At 37.9% G+C, this 19,691-nt stretch overlaps 1 protein-coding gene across 1 annotated transcript in view; it reads left to right on the top strand.

Moving 5' to 3' along the window:
- The first annotated feature begins 643 nt into the window (after nucleotides 1–643).
- Nucleotides 644–19,691, top strand: part of si:dkey-174m14.3 (uncharacterized protein LOC563117 homolog) — a 42,341-nt gene continuing 23,293 nt past the window's right edge. The window contains exons 1-2 of the mRNA XM_007252924.3: nucleotides 644–1,706; nucleotides 6,878–6,906. Of these exons, the coding sequence (XP_007252986.3) occupies nucleotides 870–1,706; nucleotides 6,878–6,906 (866 nt within the window). The 5' untranslated portion in view covers nucleotides 644–869. The remainder of the gene's footprint in view (nucleotides 1,707–6,877; nucleotides 6,907–19,691) is intronic.

Consider the following 19,691-nt stretch of genomic DNA (forward strand, 5'->3'; position numbering starts at 1 on the left):
TGGAACCAATTCTCTTGCTGTATAGAACCACTTTGAAAAAAGTCATTTGAAGTAATGTAAAAGAGAACTGCTGAATTGTTAAGATACAATTTTAACAATTCTAAATATGGAACTGTTATGGCTTAACTAAATGGTATTCTACTATGGATACAATTGAGCCTTTCCATTAAATAACCATATACACTCTCCTCAAAAAGTATTGGAACAGTGAGGCCACAATACTTAGTTGCATAAAATTTGTTTGCAATAACTGCATCAATGTTTGACCTATTGCCATAGTTAAACTTTCGTGTTCTTCTTTTGTGATGTTTTTCAGGCTTCTGCTGCAGCCTTTTTTTAGGTGGTGTTTGTGACTGTATCAACCATTTCTTTGTTTTGGGAAAAATCTGTCATTTTACTTTACTGTTGTATATTATTTTATTTTACATGTCCTAATGAATGAAGTATACATTTTTACTATATTTTTTAAGGGGAAATATTATAGTTATTTTTAAAGGTTTTATCAGAAAAGATGTACCAGATGTATCAGGTATTGTTTTATTGCTTTTATTGTTGTTACTTTTAAGAAATTATGCCTGGCATAACATAATTCTTATCTTATAACAGTTTAACAATTGTTATTATTATCATTATTTTTATTATTATTATTATTAGTCAGCATCTCAATTCTTCTGAATACATAAAAGCAGAAAGGAATGGCCCAGCCTGATGCCAGGCAGAGACCACTTATCCTACATATTGAACGTTGTGGTGTTTTTGGGACACATTGGGGTTGAACAGTTTAAAATCAGTACTGCGCAGCCATTAGTGTCCAAGCCATTTGTGTCCCAGCCTTCGATGCATCCACTCCAGTTGTGCAGGACAGCAGCATGCTGACCAGCAGCTTCTACACCGAGATTCGGAGAACATCATGGAGCTCCACCACCACCTCCTCTACTTCCTCCTCCTCTGTTCATCCTCAGCCTCTCCACAAAGGTCCAGCATGGCCTCCAGTGTCCTTCAGCAGCTCCTCCAGCGCCTCCTCCAGCAGTGTGGGCTCCAGCAGCAGCTGGGACACCGTGGGTTCAGACGCTTCCAGCGTCCAGCAGCTTCTGCCCAGAGACAGAAAAGTGGAGCACAGCGAGGATGTCCAGCAGCACTGGCCGAGCTACAGAACAGCTTCATGTGGGTCTGAGGGAAGCAGCGACCAGCAGGGGGCTGCACTGAGCTGGAAGCAGGGCCAGAGGGGCTCTGTCCTAGGACTGACCACTGGACAGGAATTGGCTCTAATGGGCGGGTCGCTGCAGCGGCTAGAGCTAAAAATCGAAGCCAAATTGAAGTTCTCCCAGTTCCTGGACGAGGTGAGCCACCAAGTGCTAAAGCCCACCAGCTTAACGGCCTTTAACTGCCGCAGAAGGTCCAGCTCAACAGACTCCACCTACGTCCGACTGCAGGCCCCACGGGACCAGCCAGAGAACAGGTCTCAGCAGGTCAGCATGCAGGAGACAGTGGGCAAAACATACCTGGAGACAGACATTGACAGTGTGTTTAAGGGCGAAGAGCTGAAGGAGGTGAAGGTCAAAAAGGAGACGGCCATAACGTTTGAAAGTAAAGATGCGAAAGATGGTCCAGCCTCTCCAGAGTCCAGTTCTGGATCCTACCAGAGTTTACGGAGCTTCACCAAGAGCACGCCCAGAGCTGTTGCCTCACCCAGAAGCATCCACAAGGTGGGTTTACAAATAGAAGGCCTTCTTTAGAACACCCACATGTTTTTAAAGTGATAGTTTTGTTTAAAAAATTATATTTAAATATCATAGTCCACACAGATATAATGGATCAAATGTTTTTTGAATTGCTTGATTAGATTTTGGTAGTGTTGACTATAGTCACTTTCAGAAGCAACTTTAGGAGGTCCATAAGCCCACATTACATTTTTTGTTCATAACAAATGTTAATGTAAATGCATGTTTGATTTAGTTTGTTTTTTGTGAGTGACATGAACACACTGCAGTGATCACTATAGCCTCTGACACCAGCATGGCAAAAACCAAGCTGAGCAAATAATTGTGTCCTAGAAAGTAGAACGTTCTTGTTAGATGTCTAAATGTTTAAGGCATGTTTTGGGCAAGGTATCACTTTTTCAGCTAATTTTCCTTTGGTGCTATGAGTAAACGTGCATATGTGTTATCCTGTGTGTTTGTGTGTGTGTTTGTGTGTGTGTGTGTGTGTGTTTGTTTGTGTTAGAGTAGTAAACAGTGCAGGCTGGCCTGACTCATCCACTGCTCCTGAATCAGACTGTTATCAGCAGGAGCTTCTGCATTACTCTTTCCCTCTCTCTCTTTCTCTCTCTCACCCTCTCTCTCTCTGTTTCCTCTTGCTTTCCCTCTCTCTCCCTCTTTTCTCTCTCTACTTTTTCCTTTCTCTTCTATCTCTCTTTCTGCCATGCCTCATTTCCCTGCCTCACACTGTTAAACAGGCTTATAGAAACCACACTGCAGCAGACTAGCTTTGCACAGTGCCACTTAGGCCCATGCACACTCAGTTTTCTGATGGGGGTGGAGGGGGGGGCAACCTGAAATAGTGACAGTAATGCAAATTATACTTGCATTTATTTATGCAATTGCAAACAATCTTGTGACACCCTAGTTGTGTTTCAGAGGAGAGCAAATATAGTGATACGAGATACTGAAGGCAGTCTAAACTACACTTTAGACTTTAAACTCAGTCACATTGCTTAGTCCCAAACCCTGCATTAAGACGTTTTCCTGTCTGTTTTTTTTATATGCAGCTCATGTAATTCATGTGAATCCACTAGATAGTTAGTGGAGACTTGCCAGAGCTGGAGCCATACTCACTTACTTTGTTAGACCCACCTCTTGCTTCCAGAACAAGTGTGTTTCAGCCTTATTGAGCTTACAGTACAGAAGCAAAGCAGTACTTAGTGCTTACGACTTACAAAATCACTTCATGTTTTTAAATTTTAATTAATTTATTATGGATACTTTCAAACTTCTTGAAAATTAATCTCCTTGAGTATTCTTTATTCTGTACTAATTTAATCAAAATAAAGCTAATCAGCATACACAAACTCCATATCTTCAAAAAACAACTGATGCTCTCAATCACATTAAGAGGACAAGAAATTTAGGTAATTGTTAACTCTTAAAAAGGTACAGCTGTTAACTGAAAGTCATTCTAGGTGACTACCACATAAAGATACAATGCCTAGATATGCAAAGCTGTCATCTAAGCAAGAGGTGCTTACTTTAAAAAAATCTTGATTGTAAAACATATTCTTGTTTGTTTAACACTTTTTTTTTACTAAATAATTAATAGTTTGGATGTCTTTAGTATTCCTCTACACTGCAGAATTTTAAAATAATGAACAAACACAAAATTTAAAGTGTGTCCAAACTTTTTGTTCCACTGCAACTCACTACATGTAATGGACAGAAAAGCCGTGATGCAGGTCCGGCAGATGTGCCAATATAGCACAAGGCGTGCTTCTTGGTATAAGTATATTAAACAGATGTGGCACTGCTAGTAAAATATTGAAGCATTGACATTTGACATTTGGCACTTCTAGGGGTAGCTCCCAGTCTTGGACTACACAGGTTTTTAAATGTAGATTTCCCATTGAAAGGAAAATAAAGTCTATGACTAGACTGAAAACTCAACCCTAGTGTAAAGAGGCCATTCATGAATAATTACACAACTAAATGCAGTTAATCATAATTAATTACATATTATAATAACATCAATCACTGCTGCTCTTCAGCATCACAACCTCCTTAATCTCAGTTGCTTTGCTTTTAGCTGCAAGTTAAGACTGTAAATGTCCCGAGTTAATGGACGGGGGCCTGTGTACTGTGGTGCTCTGTACATCAGACACGTTGCATGTGTGTATGTGTGTGTGAGACTGGTGGGATTGATCTGTGTTTATGTAAGAGTCTGAAATGTCGCCTGACTGAGTGCTGGTTTAGCCCGTACAGCTGAGCTTTCGGCACAGCAACTCCATTCACAAAATGTTACGGAGAGAAAAAAAGACAAAATTAAATAAATAAATAAAGATAAAGTGCATTATCTCCTCATTATCTGAGGATATGTTTACACCACAGATCCATACGTACATCCAGTGCTCTGCGGCGCAACAGGAGAGAGCACGCCGCCTTCATTTACTGTCTGATTAAAATGCAGCCGTCACCTTAGCAACTGCCTGAAAAAAAGGTGGGCGGTGAGGGGGCAGAGAGACGAGCCTGTGTGTTCCTGTGAGAATGCTGAGAGTGTGTGTGTGTGTGTGTGTGTGTGCGTGTGTGTGAGCGTGTGAGTGTGTTAGTGTGTGCCTGTCAGCAACAACACTGTTCCTGTGCTGTCTGTCAAAGTGTGGTTCAGTTTCCAGCTGACGCAGGACACATACACACAAACACACACACACACAAACACACACCAGACACACACACGACAGCCCAAAGCCCAAACAAAAATTGTAACTCACTAGTTGAAATGTAGTCTCAGCAAACACAGTTCTACCAATCACTACATGTAGCATGGTTCATCTATCCATAAATTGAATGGAGTTCTACATAAAACCTTTGAAGGTTGACGACACGGGTTCGGTCCCGCTTAAGGAGCGGTGTGTTTATTTATTTATTTTTTCCTTTCTTCTTGGATTTACCTGCTTTAAGATCAACTGTTCTGCAATTGGGTTCAACAACCCTCTGGGCTGGAGAGCTACTAGTCTGTAGCACTCCATCCCATTACACTTCATTTTCCAAAACAGAATTTTTTTTTGTGGCCCGCCACTAATGGCTTGGAAAATAGTTGTCCCGCAGCCAAACTTATTTGCGACCCCTGATTTAAATCCTCAAATAAGTCAAATGAGGTTTCACAATTCCACACAAAACCGTTAATGTTACTAAAAAAACTATGAAGAATCCCCTTTTTCTGTCAAAGTAAAAACAATTTAAACATTTAAAAGTTTCTTTTAGTTGTCACGGTACCACACAGGCCAATATCTTTTCTAAAAATATTAAACAACTCCATTCTTTTATCATGCAGAAAAACATTGAAATTGTTCTTTACGTTTTCACAATGTCACAAAAAATGTTAAAGAATCATTTTCTTTATCATACATGAAATCAGTTTAAACATTAAAGATAACATAGTATCACAGCTAACAGATTTTAAAACGTCACAATTTACATTCTTAAAATGATCAATGTCAAGTTTTCTGAATGTTCTTAATAATACTTAATATGAGCAAACATCAAACCTTAGCAACAACCTTGGATATCACATAAACCACTTAGCAATACATTAGCAACGCCCTAGCAACAACATTGAGTACCATTGGAAAAAAAAACTCTTATCAATACTTAAACCACTTAAACAGAATAGAATAGTGCTAAGATGGATTCAAGCAGCCACCTTAAAACCAAGGAAATCACCTAGCAACCTTTTGGGCTACACACCGTTCCAACACTGTTACACTAGCAATCACCAAGGTTATCATAGAAAGTGCTTAGCAACACCTTAGCAACCACACTGAATACACCCTAGCAACTACCTGAGAACTGCCTAAACTCTGCAGTCTCTGCTTTTTTTGCACTTTTATAGTTGCATCATAACAGAACGCTGTATTCTGGATATTCCCCTGCTGGGTTTATGTTGTGTGTGTGTGTGCACGAATGTGTGGATACTGGATAAATCAGTATTTATCATGCGAGGTGTCTGTTATTTGCAAACGCAGTGTTATACAGACTTGATCTGCATATGCAAATATAATCATCATGAACAGACAGATTTTGTGCTATAGCATTTATGACATGTGTCTGAACATACAGAACCCATAACGGAACACCGGCACTGTTCCCATACACACACCTGACTACAGAGCTGAATGAGAACACCAGAACTCCAGCACCTTCTAACTACTGCATTATTCACACACACACAGAGAGAGAGAGAGAGAGAGAGAGAGAGAGAGAGAGAGAAAAGAGAGAAATTGCAGAGTGAAAAAGACAGAGCAGGGAGAGATAGCAGAGTGAAAATAAGGATTAAAAGAGAAATAACATAGAGAAATGGAGAAAGAGAAGGAAAGAGAGAGAGAAAGAGGAGATGGCTGAAAATGCTCCATCTATCAACAGATGGGACCACCTGTTATCTCTCTTATCAGTTTTGTCTTGTTCTCTCCGTCTCTCTCTTTATCTCTCTCTCACTTTGTATGTGTGTGTGTGTTTGTACGCAGTGTGGCGACAATCTAATATGCCAAGATTTTCTTCTCCCCCTCTTTATTCATGCAAAGAGAAAGAGAGAAAGAGAGAAAATGTGAAAGATAGAGAGAGAGAGAGAGAGAAAGAGAGAGAGAACAGAAGAGGTATAGTGAGAGAAGAAAATAGGGGAAAGGAAAACAGATAGAGAACAAGTAGGAGACAGGAAGAAAATAGAAGAAAAAGAGGAAGGAAGAGAGAAGGTAAAGAAGGTAAAGAGAGGTGCAGTGTGTGTGTGAGAGAGAAAGAGAGAGAGAGAGATTGGAGTAGAGGAGCGAAAGAGGGGGTAAAGAGAGGTGCAGTGAGAGGGAGAGAAAGAGAGAGAAAAAGGAGGAGAGGTGGCAGACAGAGCGGGTGAAGAGAGATGTAGTGGATGTTAGGGAGAGAGAGGTAGAAGAGAGGAGAGGGAGGGGGGTAGAAGAAAGAGAGAAAGAGAAAGGAGGAGAGAGAAAAAAAGTGGTTGGTAGAGAGAGGTGCACTGTGTGTGTGTGTGCGTGAGAGAGAGAGAGGGTAGAGCTGTAGTGTGTTGCAGTGTCAGTAGCTGGAAGAACGCAGTGCTGTCTGTTTCAACCCGTTTATTTTCTTCTTTTTCTCCTCTCTCCTCTACATTCATCCATCTATCCATCCAGCCTTCTGATGAGGAGATGAAGACTATAAGGTAAGCTCTCTCTCTCTCTCTCTCTCTCTCTCTCTCTCTTTCTCTCTCTCTCTCTCTGGCTGGGTTTTCCTCAGTGTCTGTACAGCAGGTTGCAGATCACTCTGGTACTCCGCTGTGGAACGCAGGATTCCCCAACGCTCCTCCATCTATCCATCTGCAGAGATGAGGTGGTGTATGATGGCAAGGTAGATGACGAGCGGCGTTTCCCTCCATCTGTAAAGCAGCAGGATGTGTGATGATGCTGAGGGATTTTTCTGCATGCTAATTTAAAGCTGTGTGTGTATGTGCTGCTGCAGGGCAGGGCAGTGTGTTGGCTGTTTCTGATGATTTTCAGTATGTGTTTCTGTCAGTCATCTCAGGTTCTGGATTATTCTAGACATCTGCAGCCCACCACATTGACTGGGCTGGGATTTTAAGGGGGAATCACCCCCTGTTCCCCTCACCAAAATGTTCTCAGTGAGAGTGTTGTAAGAGTGTTTTTAAGCTTTAGGGTTCTGCTGAGTGTTGTTGGTCCATCCTCAGTCTGCATTAGTCAGAGGAAAGCACAGCAAGGCGAGAGAGAGGGGCGAGAGAGGCAGGATGTACGTGTGAAACTCTCAGCTTCTCTTGTGTGCTCCAGGAATTATTGCCATGGTGACACACACTGTACTCAGCAGGGCTCCGGTGCAGCGCCACTGAACGGGAGAGCCGACCGAGTCTGATGTGTTTTAGAGAGAACATGTCTCCGGAATTGTTCCCTTTACTGCTTCCTTTATTGAACATCAATGAGACAGTTACAGTAACAGCGATGATTTGGTAATAATGCTAATTCAGTTACAGCACTGATCCAGTAACAGTTACAGTTCCGATTCAATACTGCATTTAGTAGCATCCCTAATTCAGTAGCAGTAACATCACTTATTCAGTAAGAGCACAGGTTCAGAAACAGTACTGATTCCGTAGCTGTTCTGATTCAGTAACAGTCACACCACTCATTCAGTTACACCTCTTATTAAATAACATCACATATTCTAAAACAGTAACAACACAGGTTTAGTCACAGCACTGCTTCTGTAACAGTGTCACTAACAACAGTAACAGTAACACTAACAACACATTTAGTAACCATAACAGCAGTTATTCAGATAAAGCACTGATTCAGTAATAGCACTGATTCAGTAACAGTACTGATTCCGTAGCTGTTCTGATTCAGTAACAGTAACACCACTCATTCAGTTACACCTCTTATTTAATAACATCACAGATTCTAAAGCAGTAACAACACAGGTTTAGTCACAGCACTGCTTCTGTAACAGTGTCACAAACAACACATTTAGTAACCGTAACAACAGTTATTCAGATAAAGCACTGATTCAGTAATAGCACTGATTCATTAACAGTGCTGATTTAACAAGAATTTTACTGATTCAGTAAAATCCCATTTTGAGGAACAGTAACATCACAGATTTAGTAAATGTACCAATTTTGCAACATAACAGATTCAGTAACATCTCTGATTCGACAAACTTACAGAATTAGCAACATCAGAAATTTACATACAGTAATATCACTGGTTTAGTAACAGTACGGATTCAGGAAAATAACAGCACTAATTCAGATGTAGTGGAAGTAACATCACAGATTCAGCACTGTATGATAACAGCAATTCAGCAACAGTAACAATACGTATGTAGTAACAGCACTAATTCAGTTACAGTTACAGCAATGATTCAGTTATGGCACTGATTAATGCAAAACATTCCATTTTGTAACAGGATATAAATTGATTCAGAAACAGTAATAGCACAAATTGATTAGTATTTAACTAAAATATAGCACTGATTCAGGAAAAGTAACAGCACTAAATCAGGAACAGTAACATCACTAATTCAGGAACAGTAACAGCACTGATTCAGGAACAGTGACATCACTAATTTAGGAACAGTAACAGCACTAATTCAGGAACAGTAACAACACTAATTCAGGAACAGTTACATCACTAATTCAGGAACAGTAACAGCACTAATTCAGGAACAGTGACATCACTAATTTAGGAACAGTAACAGCACTAATTCAGGAACAGTAACAGCACTAATTTATGGAAGCCCATTCCCGCCACCTAAAAAAAATAAATAATCCAGCAAAATGTTTTTTTATTATTATTAAGTAAACTGCTATCTCAATATTTTGAGATACTAAGTCAATATTTTGAGATACTAAGTCAATATTTTGAGATACTAAGTCAATATTTTGAGATACTATCTCAATATTTTGAGATACTAAGTCAATATTTTGAGATACTATCTCAATATTTTGAGATACTAGTAGGCTGTACAGAGACAGAAGCAGGTGAGACAAAGATGCAAAATGGATACCATCATTGAGGACTACTTCAGACGTGGATTCACAAATCATGAAATATTGGAACTTTTAGAGGAATCACACAATATCAAAATAAGCCTCCGGATCTTGGACGAGGCTGAAGTTAGCTTCTTATTCGCCAGTGTCTTATTCAGATTTCCGTTCCACCTTAAATGCTGGCTGAACATTCATGCGGCCGCCTGTAGATGTCGCATTTTAACAGTAAAAAACAGCATGTAAGCAAAGTGCTGTGAAAACGCTCTGAATAAAGGGGAGAACACAATGCGAGGGACAGAGTTTAACTCTGAGTGAAATATAATGTAAATAAAATTAAATATGAATTAAAACGTTATTGCTCTCACTTTTGGCCTAATTCCCAGGTCATTATCTACAGGTGGCCGCATGTATATTCAGCCAGCATTTAAGGTATCTCAAAATATTGACTTAGTATCTCAAAATATTGACTTAGTATCTCAAAATATTGAGATAGTATCTCAAAATATTGACTTAGTATCTCAAAATATTGAGATAGTATCTCAAAATATTGACTTAGTATCTCAAAATATTGAGATAGCAATTTACTTAATAATAATTAAAAAAAATTGCTGGAGTATTTTTATTTTTTAGGTGGCGGGAATGGGCTTCCATACTAATTCAGGAACAGTAACAGCACTGATTCAGGAACAGTAACAGCACTAATTCAGGAACATTAACATCACTAATTCAGGAACAGTAACAGCACTGATTCAGGAACAGTGACATCACTAATTTAGGAACAGTAACAGCACTAATTCAGGAACAGTAACATCACTAATTTAGGAACAGTAACAGCACTAATTCAGGAACAGTAACAACACTAATTCAGGAACAGTAACATCACTAATTCAGGAACAGTAACATCACTAATTCAGGAACAGTAACATCACTAATTCAGGAACAGTAACAACACTAATTCAGGAACAGTAACATCACTAATTCAGGAACAGTAACATCACTAATTCAGGAACAGTAACAGCACTAATTCAGGAACAGTAACAACACTAATTCAGGAACAGTAACATCACTAATTCAGGAACAGTAACAGCACTAATTCAGGAACAGTGACATCACTAATTCAGGAACAGTAACAGCACTAATTCAGGAACAGTGACATCACTAATTTAGGAACAGTAACATCACTAATTCAGGAACAGTAACATCACTAATTCAGGAACAGTAACATTACTAATTCAGGAACAGTAACAGCACTAATTCAGGAACAGTGACATCACTAATTTAGGAACAGTAACAGCACTAATTCAGGAACAGTAACAACACTAATTCAGGAACAGTAACATCACTAATTCAGGAACAGTAACATCACTAATTCAGGAACAGTAACATCACTAATTCAGGAACAGTAACAACACTAATTCAGGAACAGTAACATCACTAATTCAGGAACAGTAACATCACTAATTCAGGAACAGTAACAGCACTAATTCAGGAACAGTAACAACACTAATTCAGGAACAGTAACATCACTAATTCAGGAACAGTAACAACACTAATTCAGGAACAGTAACATCACTAATTCAGGAACAGTAACAGCACTAATTCAGGAACAGTGACATCACAAATTCAGGAACAGTAACAGCACTAATTCAGGAACAGTGACATCACTAATTTAGGAACAGTAACAGCACTAATTCAGGAACAGTAACATCACTAATTCAGGAACAGTAACATCACTAATTCAGGAACAGTAACAGCACTAATTCAGGAACAGTGACATCACTAATTTAGGAACAGTAACAGCACTAATTCAGGAACAGTAACAACACTAATTCAGGAACAGTGACATCACTAATTCAGGAACAGTAACAGCACTAATTCAGGAACAGTAACAACACTAATTCAGGAACAGTAACATCACTAATTCAGGAGCAGTAACAACACTAATTCAGGAACAGTAACATCACTAATTCAGGAACAGTAACAGCACTGATTAAGGAACAGTAACATCACTAATTCAGGAACAGTAACATCACTAATTTAGGAACAGTAACAGCACTAATTCAGGAACAGTAACATCACTAATTTAGGAACAGTAACAGCACTAATTCAGGAACAGTAACAGCACTAATTCAGGAACAGTAACATCACTAATTCAGGAACAGTAACAACACTAATTCAGGAACAGTAACATCACTAATTCAGGAACAGTAACAACACTAATTCAGGAACAGTAACATCACTAATTCAGGAACAGTAACAGCACTAATTCAGGAACAGTGACATCACTAATTCAGGAACAGTAACAGCACTAATTCAGGAACAGTGACATCACTAATTTAGGAACAGTAACAGCACTAATTCAGGAACAGTAACATCACTAATTCAGGAACAGTAACATCACTAATTCAGGAACAGTAACAGCACTAATTCAGGAACAGTGACATCACTAATTTAGGAACAGTAACAGCACTAATTCAGGAACAGTAACAACACTAATTCAGGAACAGTGACATCACTAATTCAGGAACAGTAACAGCACTAATTCAGGAACAGTAACAACACTAATTCAGGAACAGTAACATCACTAATTCAGGAGCAGTAACAACACTAATTCAGGAACAGTAACATCACTAATTCAGGAACAGTAACAGCACTGTTTAAGGAACAGTAACATCACTAATTCAGGAACAGTAACAGCACTAATTCAGGAACAGTAACATCACTAATTTAGGAACAGTAACAGCACTAATTCAGGAACGGTAACAGCACTGATTTAGGAACAGTAACATCACTATTTTAGGAACAGTTACAGCACTAATTCAGGAACGGTAACAGCACTAATTCAGGAACAGTAACATCACTAATTCAGGAACAGTAACAACACTAATTCAGGAACAGTAACAGCACTAATTCAGGAACAGTAACATCACTAATTTAGGAACAGTAACAGCACTAATTCAGGAACGGTAACAGCACTGATTTAGGAACAGTAACATCACTATTTTAGGAACAGTTACAGCACTAATTCAGGAACGGTAACAGCACTAATTCAGGAACAGTAACGTCACTAATTCAGGAACAGTAACAACACTAATTCAGGAACAGTAACTGCACTGATTCAGGAACAGTAACAACACTAATTCAGGAACAGTAACAACACTAATTCAGGAAAAGTAACAGAACTGATTCAGGAACGTTAACAGCACTAATTCAGGAACATTAACAGCACTGATTCATGAACAGTAACAGCACTGATTCAGGAACGTTAACAGCACTAATTCAGGAACATTAACAGCACTAATTCATGAACAGTAACAGCACTGATTCAGGGACAGTAACAGCTCTAATTCAGGAACGGTCACAACACTAATTCAGGAAAGTAAAAGCACTGATTCAGGAACGGTAACAGAACTAATTCAGGAAAAGTAACAGCACTGATTCAGGGAAAGTAACAGCACTGACTCAAAAACGGAAACAGCACTGATTTAGGAACTGTAACAACACTAATTCAGGAAAAGTAACAGCACCGATTCAGGAATGGCAACAGCTCTAATTTAGGAAAAGTAACAGCACTGATTTAGTAACAGAAAAAGCACAATGTCAAGAACTGTAACAAGACTAATTCAGAAACAGTAACAGCACTAATTCAGTAACTGTAACAGCACTGATTCAGGAAATGTAACAGCACTGATTCAGGAACTGAAACAATACTGTTTCAAGAACTGTAACAGCACTGATTCAGGAACAGTAACAACACAAATTCAGTAACTGTAACGGCACTAATCTGTATATTCAATAAATACATTGTCAAGCACTAAATTAAACTAATCCTTTTTTTAGAATGCTCATAATTCCAACGGAATATAATGAATATATTTTATCAACACAGGGACATTTAACAGTGACAATAAAAATACAGTAACAATAAAACATATTTGAGTAAAAAATCAATATCTGACTTTTACATCTGTCTTTCTATCTGTCTGTCTATCCATCTGTGTGAATATCACTGTGGCATTCTAAGCTAAGGCCAAATTAAATATGCACTGATTGTTAAATGATGAAAAAGACGCTCTCTGTGGGCTCCTGAAGTGTCAGTGTATCTGACGCCTGGGGGAGGAGTGGGGGCTGTCTGTTCTTTTCTCTTATTCCATCCCATCATTAGGCCAATTCAGCCCGCTGGAGTGATAGTGTGACACTGTATGAAGTGAAGGGCTGAAGGCTGAACGACAGCAGAGGAGGAGTGCGGCACCCAGACATTCTGATTCATAACGAGCACCCCAGCATGGCCTTGACCCCTGAGCGCCCAATCTGATGAAATGCCCTGAAATCTCATTTTTCATCCTCTTATTTCTTCGCTCTTCTGCTTTAGGAGAACACTATTTTCAGTCTGACTCACAGACCAATGAGACATCTGTTTTCTAATGTCCGTTTGCGGACGCTGCCATACTTTAACAGGAGGCTGCATATGGAGATGTAGAATTGGATGGGTCACACTAAATTTGCATTTGGGAGGCTATTGTCAGTGTCTGGTGCGTTTTGTGGTTTAACTTGGTTAAGAACCACTTACATTGGCAGTATATTGACAATATACTGCAATATAACTGACAGATAAACCGACCAATCATGGGACTGAACACAAAAAGACATTTTCAAGAGCTGTGTAAACAAGTAGTCTATTTAGTCAGTATAACCTGCACACTGAACTTCTGTCCTTCTGTTTAAAATGGTTTGTGGCATGTAGATTAGGTTAGCTGTGGGGTTTGATTCAGTATAGGGTTTATTGTAACAGCCCTGATTCAGTAACAGTGACATTACTGATTCTATTACAGCAGCAGTACTGATTCAGTAATAGCTCTCATTTGGTAACAACACAGATTCTGCAACAGCAGCAGCACTGATTCATTTAAAGAAATGTTCAAAAAAGTAAATGAACCGATTCAGGAATTACAACAGCACTGAATCAACAGTACTGATCTGTCTGTTAAAGGTGAATTAATTTTATACTTTAACAGGGGGCGTGTATGACTGACTGGAGAACGCCATGAACTCAGTTTTGCAAGGATGTTGTTGTTGAGTCTAGTTCTTTTTGTGACTTAGATTTAGGTTAGCTTTAGAGCTTTTGCCTAATTTAAGATTTAGGTTAGGTTAGTCTGATTTAGGGTTCAAAATAGCTTTCAAATGTTTAATCTCATTTAGTCTTTGGTCTTGTTAAGAGTTCAGTCTTTTTTAAAGTTTAGATTTAGATTTAGGTTTCAGTTTAGCTTTAACCTAAATCATTTTGGCTTTAGGATTTAGGTTAGGGTTTAGTTTAGCTTTAGATTTTTTTCTGATTTTGTTTTTCGGTTAACTTTAGGATTTGGTTTTGTTTAGGGTTTAAATTAGTGTTAGTATTTGCTCTGGCTTATGTTTATAACTTGTTTCTGTTCACGGTTTTGTTTAGTCTGAGTTAGGTCTGATTTATGGATTAGGTTTAGGGTTTAGGGTTTTATGTTGAGCTCAGTAAGACAGTGTTCAATACAGGCTACTGCAGTGAGTTTCTGATGTCTGCATCCATATGTGTTATTAAAATAGGTCTTCCTCTACACTCTGTCTAATTAAATAGCCATGTGGACATATCACCTAGACATGCAAAAGAGGAGAAAAAAGAGAACAATGATATTTAGCTGTGTTTCAGTTAATGTTTTTGCAATTTAAAAATGATAAAATGAAAATACATTATTCTGATTATTCTGGCAAAGTCAGGAGCTAGCTATGTTTATGCTGTCAGTTCAGTAGTCCTGTTTGCTAGTATAGGATTTAGCTTAGGGTTTGTTTCAGGGTTTTAATCTAGCCTTACTGTCCCCCCGTATCATTTGACTGCCGGTTCCTTTATACAAAGCTTCAGGACTGGACTGGGAAATTAGACAAAAGACAAGAATGGTGCTAATTGGATACACCTTGTATATCTGTGGCTTTAAATGAATGCAGTGTCAGGCCTGGTGTAGACAGAGAAAATAATTTTAAATTGACAGTTGTGTTATCGCTGTCTTCATCAGTATCACAGCGTTCATCATATATTATCATTACTGGTGCCCACACACAGAAATTCCTCCACAGTTACTCTTCCTTTCATAATATAAAATACCACACTAGATCAGTGTGGACCACTTTACTGAGCCAAGACTTTCCATGGCAGAAATCAAAGCTTGCAAGCACTTTTTGTTTATTTCTTCCTTTCTATTTTTCTATCAAAACTAGAAGATAATTAGCCTTTCACTAGCAATGTCTCCAACACTAGGCAGGTAAAGACTAGTACATGCCTCCTCCACACATGTGATGTCAGCCACTGGCTCTTTTTAAACTGTCGCTGGGTAGCCTGCACGCTCGGAGGAAAGTGATGGGTCTGATACATCAGCTAACAGACGCCTGTGATTAAAAAACATCACACAAAAAGTTTGACTTATTTCTTATTGGATTCCTAAGAATACTTCATGTATGTTGAGTTTTGTGATTAGATCAATGATAAGATTTCCTTCTTATGATATGTTTGTGCAGGCAATGCTGCACAGTAGAACAGTGCACCACCATCATGACTCGACTAAACGTTCATTCTGGTACTTAGCAATAATTTGGGGTACTGCCTGTATAGAGAATCTGAGCCAAGCAGTGGTTTGTCAGACTTGCCTGTCTTACCAGTGGACAAATACTACATCCAAAAGACATTCAGTGGAGTTGATATTTCACAAGTATTGCCTCTCATGGCTTTCAGTAAAAACCTGATTTTGTTAATTAAAACCCAGGGGTAAAAATGGATTTTGGAGTGTGTCACTTGAGGTGAGTCATTTGCGTCAGTGGAAGTGATTGGACAGAAATCATATGAGGGTTGATTCCATTTTGGTGGGAGCCCTACACAGGATTATATATACTGTTAGAAGATCAGCATTAGCTGCAGGAGAGTACTGCAGCACCTGTACACCCAAAAGTACCTGGACTGTCTTTTAAGGAGTGATTTCTTTTGCTTTAAGGTGAAGCGCCCACACACAGCTTGTATAATCTCCACAGAAAAGTAGTGCAGACTATAGGGGTGTAAAGCCCCCCAGCCTTGGACTGTGGAGCAGTGAAGCTGCATTCTTTGCAACAATGCTAAAAAAACAAACAAAAAAAAAACTAACAAAAAGCAAGTAAAACAATCTAAAATCTAGTCTGAAATATTTGAGAAATTGAGATTATTTTAGAAGCTCCTACTTAAAAATATTTCTTTTAAGCAATTTTGTGTAGTTAGGGTGTTTTGGTATATTGACAGATAATATTGCCTATTTAAAAATGTATATTAATTACACAAATGTAAATATTTTCCATTGAAACAATACTTGAATAATGTAAATATAAATATATAAATTCTATAAATATCTAAAAATAAGTGAAATAATTTACCCTAGTCTTAAAACTATAAATAAATGTGTGTGCATTGCATCCAATACTTCTGGGAAAACATCTAACAATGCTTAACAATGCTTTTTTGGGACTGAAGGCAATAAAATCAATGAAATTACAACAAAGTTCCAACATCTAGTGAAAATCCCTCCCAGAAGAGTAGAACTCACACTTAACTCCCTATTAGCTAGTACTCTTAATACAGTTTATTAAGGAGAAACCCATTGTGCGTTTACATGGACTATGTCAGTAATTCGATTAACTTGCTTACATTACCTAGGTTATTCAAAATAGGGGAAAATTTACATGATTCAGACAATAACTAGAATGTTACTTTGCAACCAGTTAATAATTTCACAAAAATAATAAACATCATGTAAACCTTCATATGGTAAACAGATGTTGTAAGCTGTACTATAATCTGTTTTTACTCATGCACAGACTAAAAAATCTGAGAAAACTCTAGTTAGAAGTACACATGGATGGAAAAATCTTATAACTGAGATAAAATATAGCGCTCTTTATTGAATTTCTTACTCAGATTTAAATGGGATGTTTGAAATCTGAGTATACTGCTTACTTTCCTTACTTGAATAATCAGATAAGTGCCGATGAATGCATGTAAACACACTCACTGTGTCATTAATTCAGTGCATATGTAGTTTAAATGTTTTAATGTCTTGTCTTACAATTCTAAAGGAAGCAAGTCCGCTCTGAAACACGACTGCCTCGGTTAGAAAATCTGTGAACATAGTGCTGCAGTCTGAACAGCGTGTGTGAGAGAGGGAGTGTGTGTACACACGTGTGCCCTGTGCAATTTCACATGTCCTACACAGTCAATACAATATTCATCCAGTAATAGGCAGAAATATTCAATAACCCTGATCTATAGCTCTCAGCAGAAAGCCTCATTAAAGCATTGCAGCACAACCATGGTGTGTGTGTGTAAGCTTGATAGAGTCAGGGAGGACAGACGTTAAGGCTAGCACTAGTGGCTTTTGTTTAAAAGATTATCAGGAGCAAACAGAAGAAGGAAAGGTAGATAAGTCTATGAACGTGAATAAATTATGAAATAAAACAAAAAGAAAATGTCAGTTTATCTAAATAACTTGTCAAACCTGATCCTATTGGTCAGTCTTGTTCATTAACTTATGACTTAACTTACATTATATACTTATGCATTAACTTACATTATATATACAAACGGTATGGGCCACCTTCTGGGCCCACAATGGTATTTACTGTTCTTACAAGATGTATGTATTTTTCAATAGTTAGTAGATACACAGTATGGTCAAATGTATTGGAACACCTGCCCAATAATAATATATATTTTTTAAACTGTTAAAATGCTGATCCTGTTTTTGTTGAAGTAACTGTCTCTACTGGCCAGGGAAGAATTTCTGCTACATTTTGGAGTGTTGCTGTGGGAATATGATTGCCTTCAGTGATAATTGCATCAGTCATTCCCAACTCATCCCAAAAGTATTGAATGCAGCACCATCATTCCAGAGGACACAGTTTCACTGCTCCACAGCTCTATCCCACTACCAACATTAGGCATCTAATTTGCACATCTGTGTCAGCATGGGTGCAATTTATATTTGAACAAATTTATTAGAAGGAATGTCCACAAATACCTGAAATTCCTACATAAGCTGTTAAACCTTTTAGACCCTGTATGTGAGCCTATACCTCAATACTTCATTCTCATAACCACAGTACTATCATAATTAACCTCAGTTCTAAAGGTTATATCATAGAAATCTATGAGGAATAGCAATTAAATAAGAAATGTAAGGTTTAGTTGGACATATAATTAGGTTCATTCTAAGCTAAATGTATTATAAAAGCAATTGTATGTTTAATAAATGTTCTGTTTGTGAGTGGTTTTTCATTGATTTGTTGCTGCTATAGTGATTGTACATATGTGCTGATATAATATTAAAATTGGACTGATTACCTGGTTCCTAGATATTTCTAAAATTCGCCTGCAGGTGTTTCTGCAGTGTATCCTTGAGCATGTATCCCAGCACAAGAGCCTTTATTAATCAAAAAAGACATATTTGAACAACAAAAAAATCAGATGCCTGTTAATAAGGGGATTAAGGGGAAATATTTGTTTTTAAAATAAGTGTTGGGTTTACCCTGTTCAATTAGAAACTTTGAGAGATCCGTGCAAAGCCTGTTTGGCAAAGATTAGCTCCAATTGTACACTTAGGAATCTACTACAGATTCTCTAATACAATTTCAGAATTAACACAACCAGTATTTGAACATGCATTGCTGGTCAGGTGCATTGATTAAGCTGTTTTGTGTCAGGTGTGCTGAATCTAATTTGCTGGTATAAAATTGCTGGGAAAAAAATAAGAAACCACTTAAAAATGATAAGTGTCTTTGATTATACCAAATTGAAAACCTCTGATATATTTAAGAAAGCCGAACAGCTTGTATTTTTGCACCAGTAGTGGCATATAGTTATCCAAAAGCAGTGTCTAAGACTGGTGGAGGAGAACATGCCAAGATGCATAAAAACTGTAATTAAAACCAGGGTCATTACACCAAATAATTGATTTCTGAACTTTTAAAACTTGAATATGAATATGAACTTGTTTTCTTTGCATTATTTGAGGTCTGAGCTCTGCATCTTTTTTTTGTTATTTCAGCCAATTCTCACTTTCTGCATTGAAGTATAATTTGGAATTTTAAGAGAAATGTTGTTCTTAGTTTATAGAATAAAACATCAATGTTCATTTTACTCAAACATATACCTATAAATAGCAAAATCAGAGAAACTGATTCAGAAACTGAAGTGGTCTCTTAATTTTTTTAGAGCTGTAGATTGTTTCTCTTATTCGTACTTATTCATAAGACTGTGTGTTCAGATTGTTTGTATAAAATGCTATTATTTACAGAATGTTACAATTACAATGTGCATTTATAATTAAGGAAGTGTGACTATGTGAGGAAATGGTTTATAAAATGGGATGTTTTATAGGGAGAGGGGGCAGCTCTTATTTTGCCAGAGGACT

Source organism: Astyanax mexicanus, chromosome 1, assembly GCF_023375975.1.
Source record: "Astyanax mexicanus isolate ESR-SI-001 chromosome 1, AstMex3_surface, whole genome shotgun sequence".
Taxonomy (NCBI): Eukaryota; Metazoa; Chordata; class Actinopteri; order Characiformes; family Acestrorhamphidae; genus Astyanax; species Astyanax mexicanus.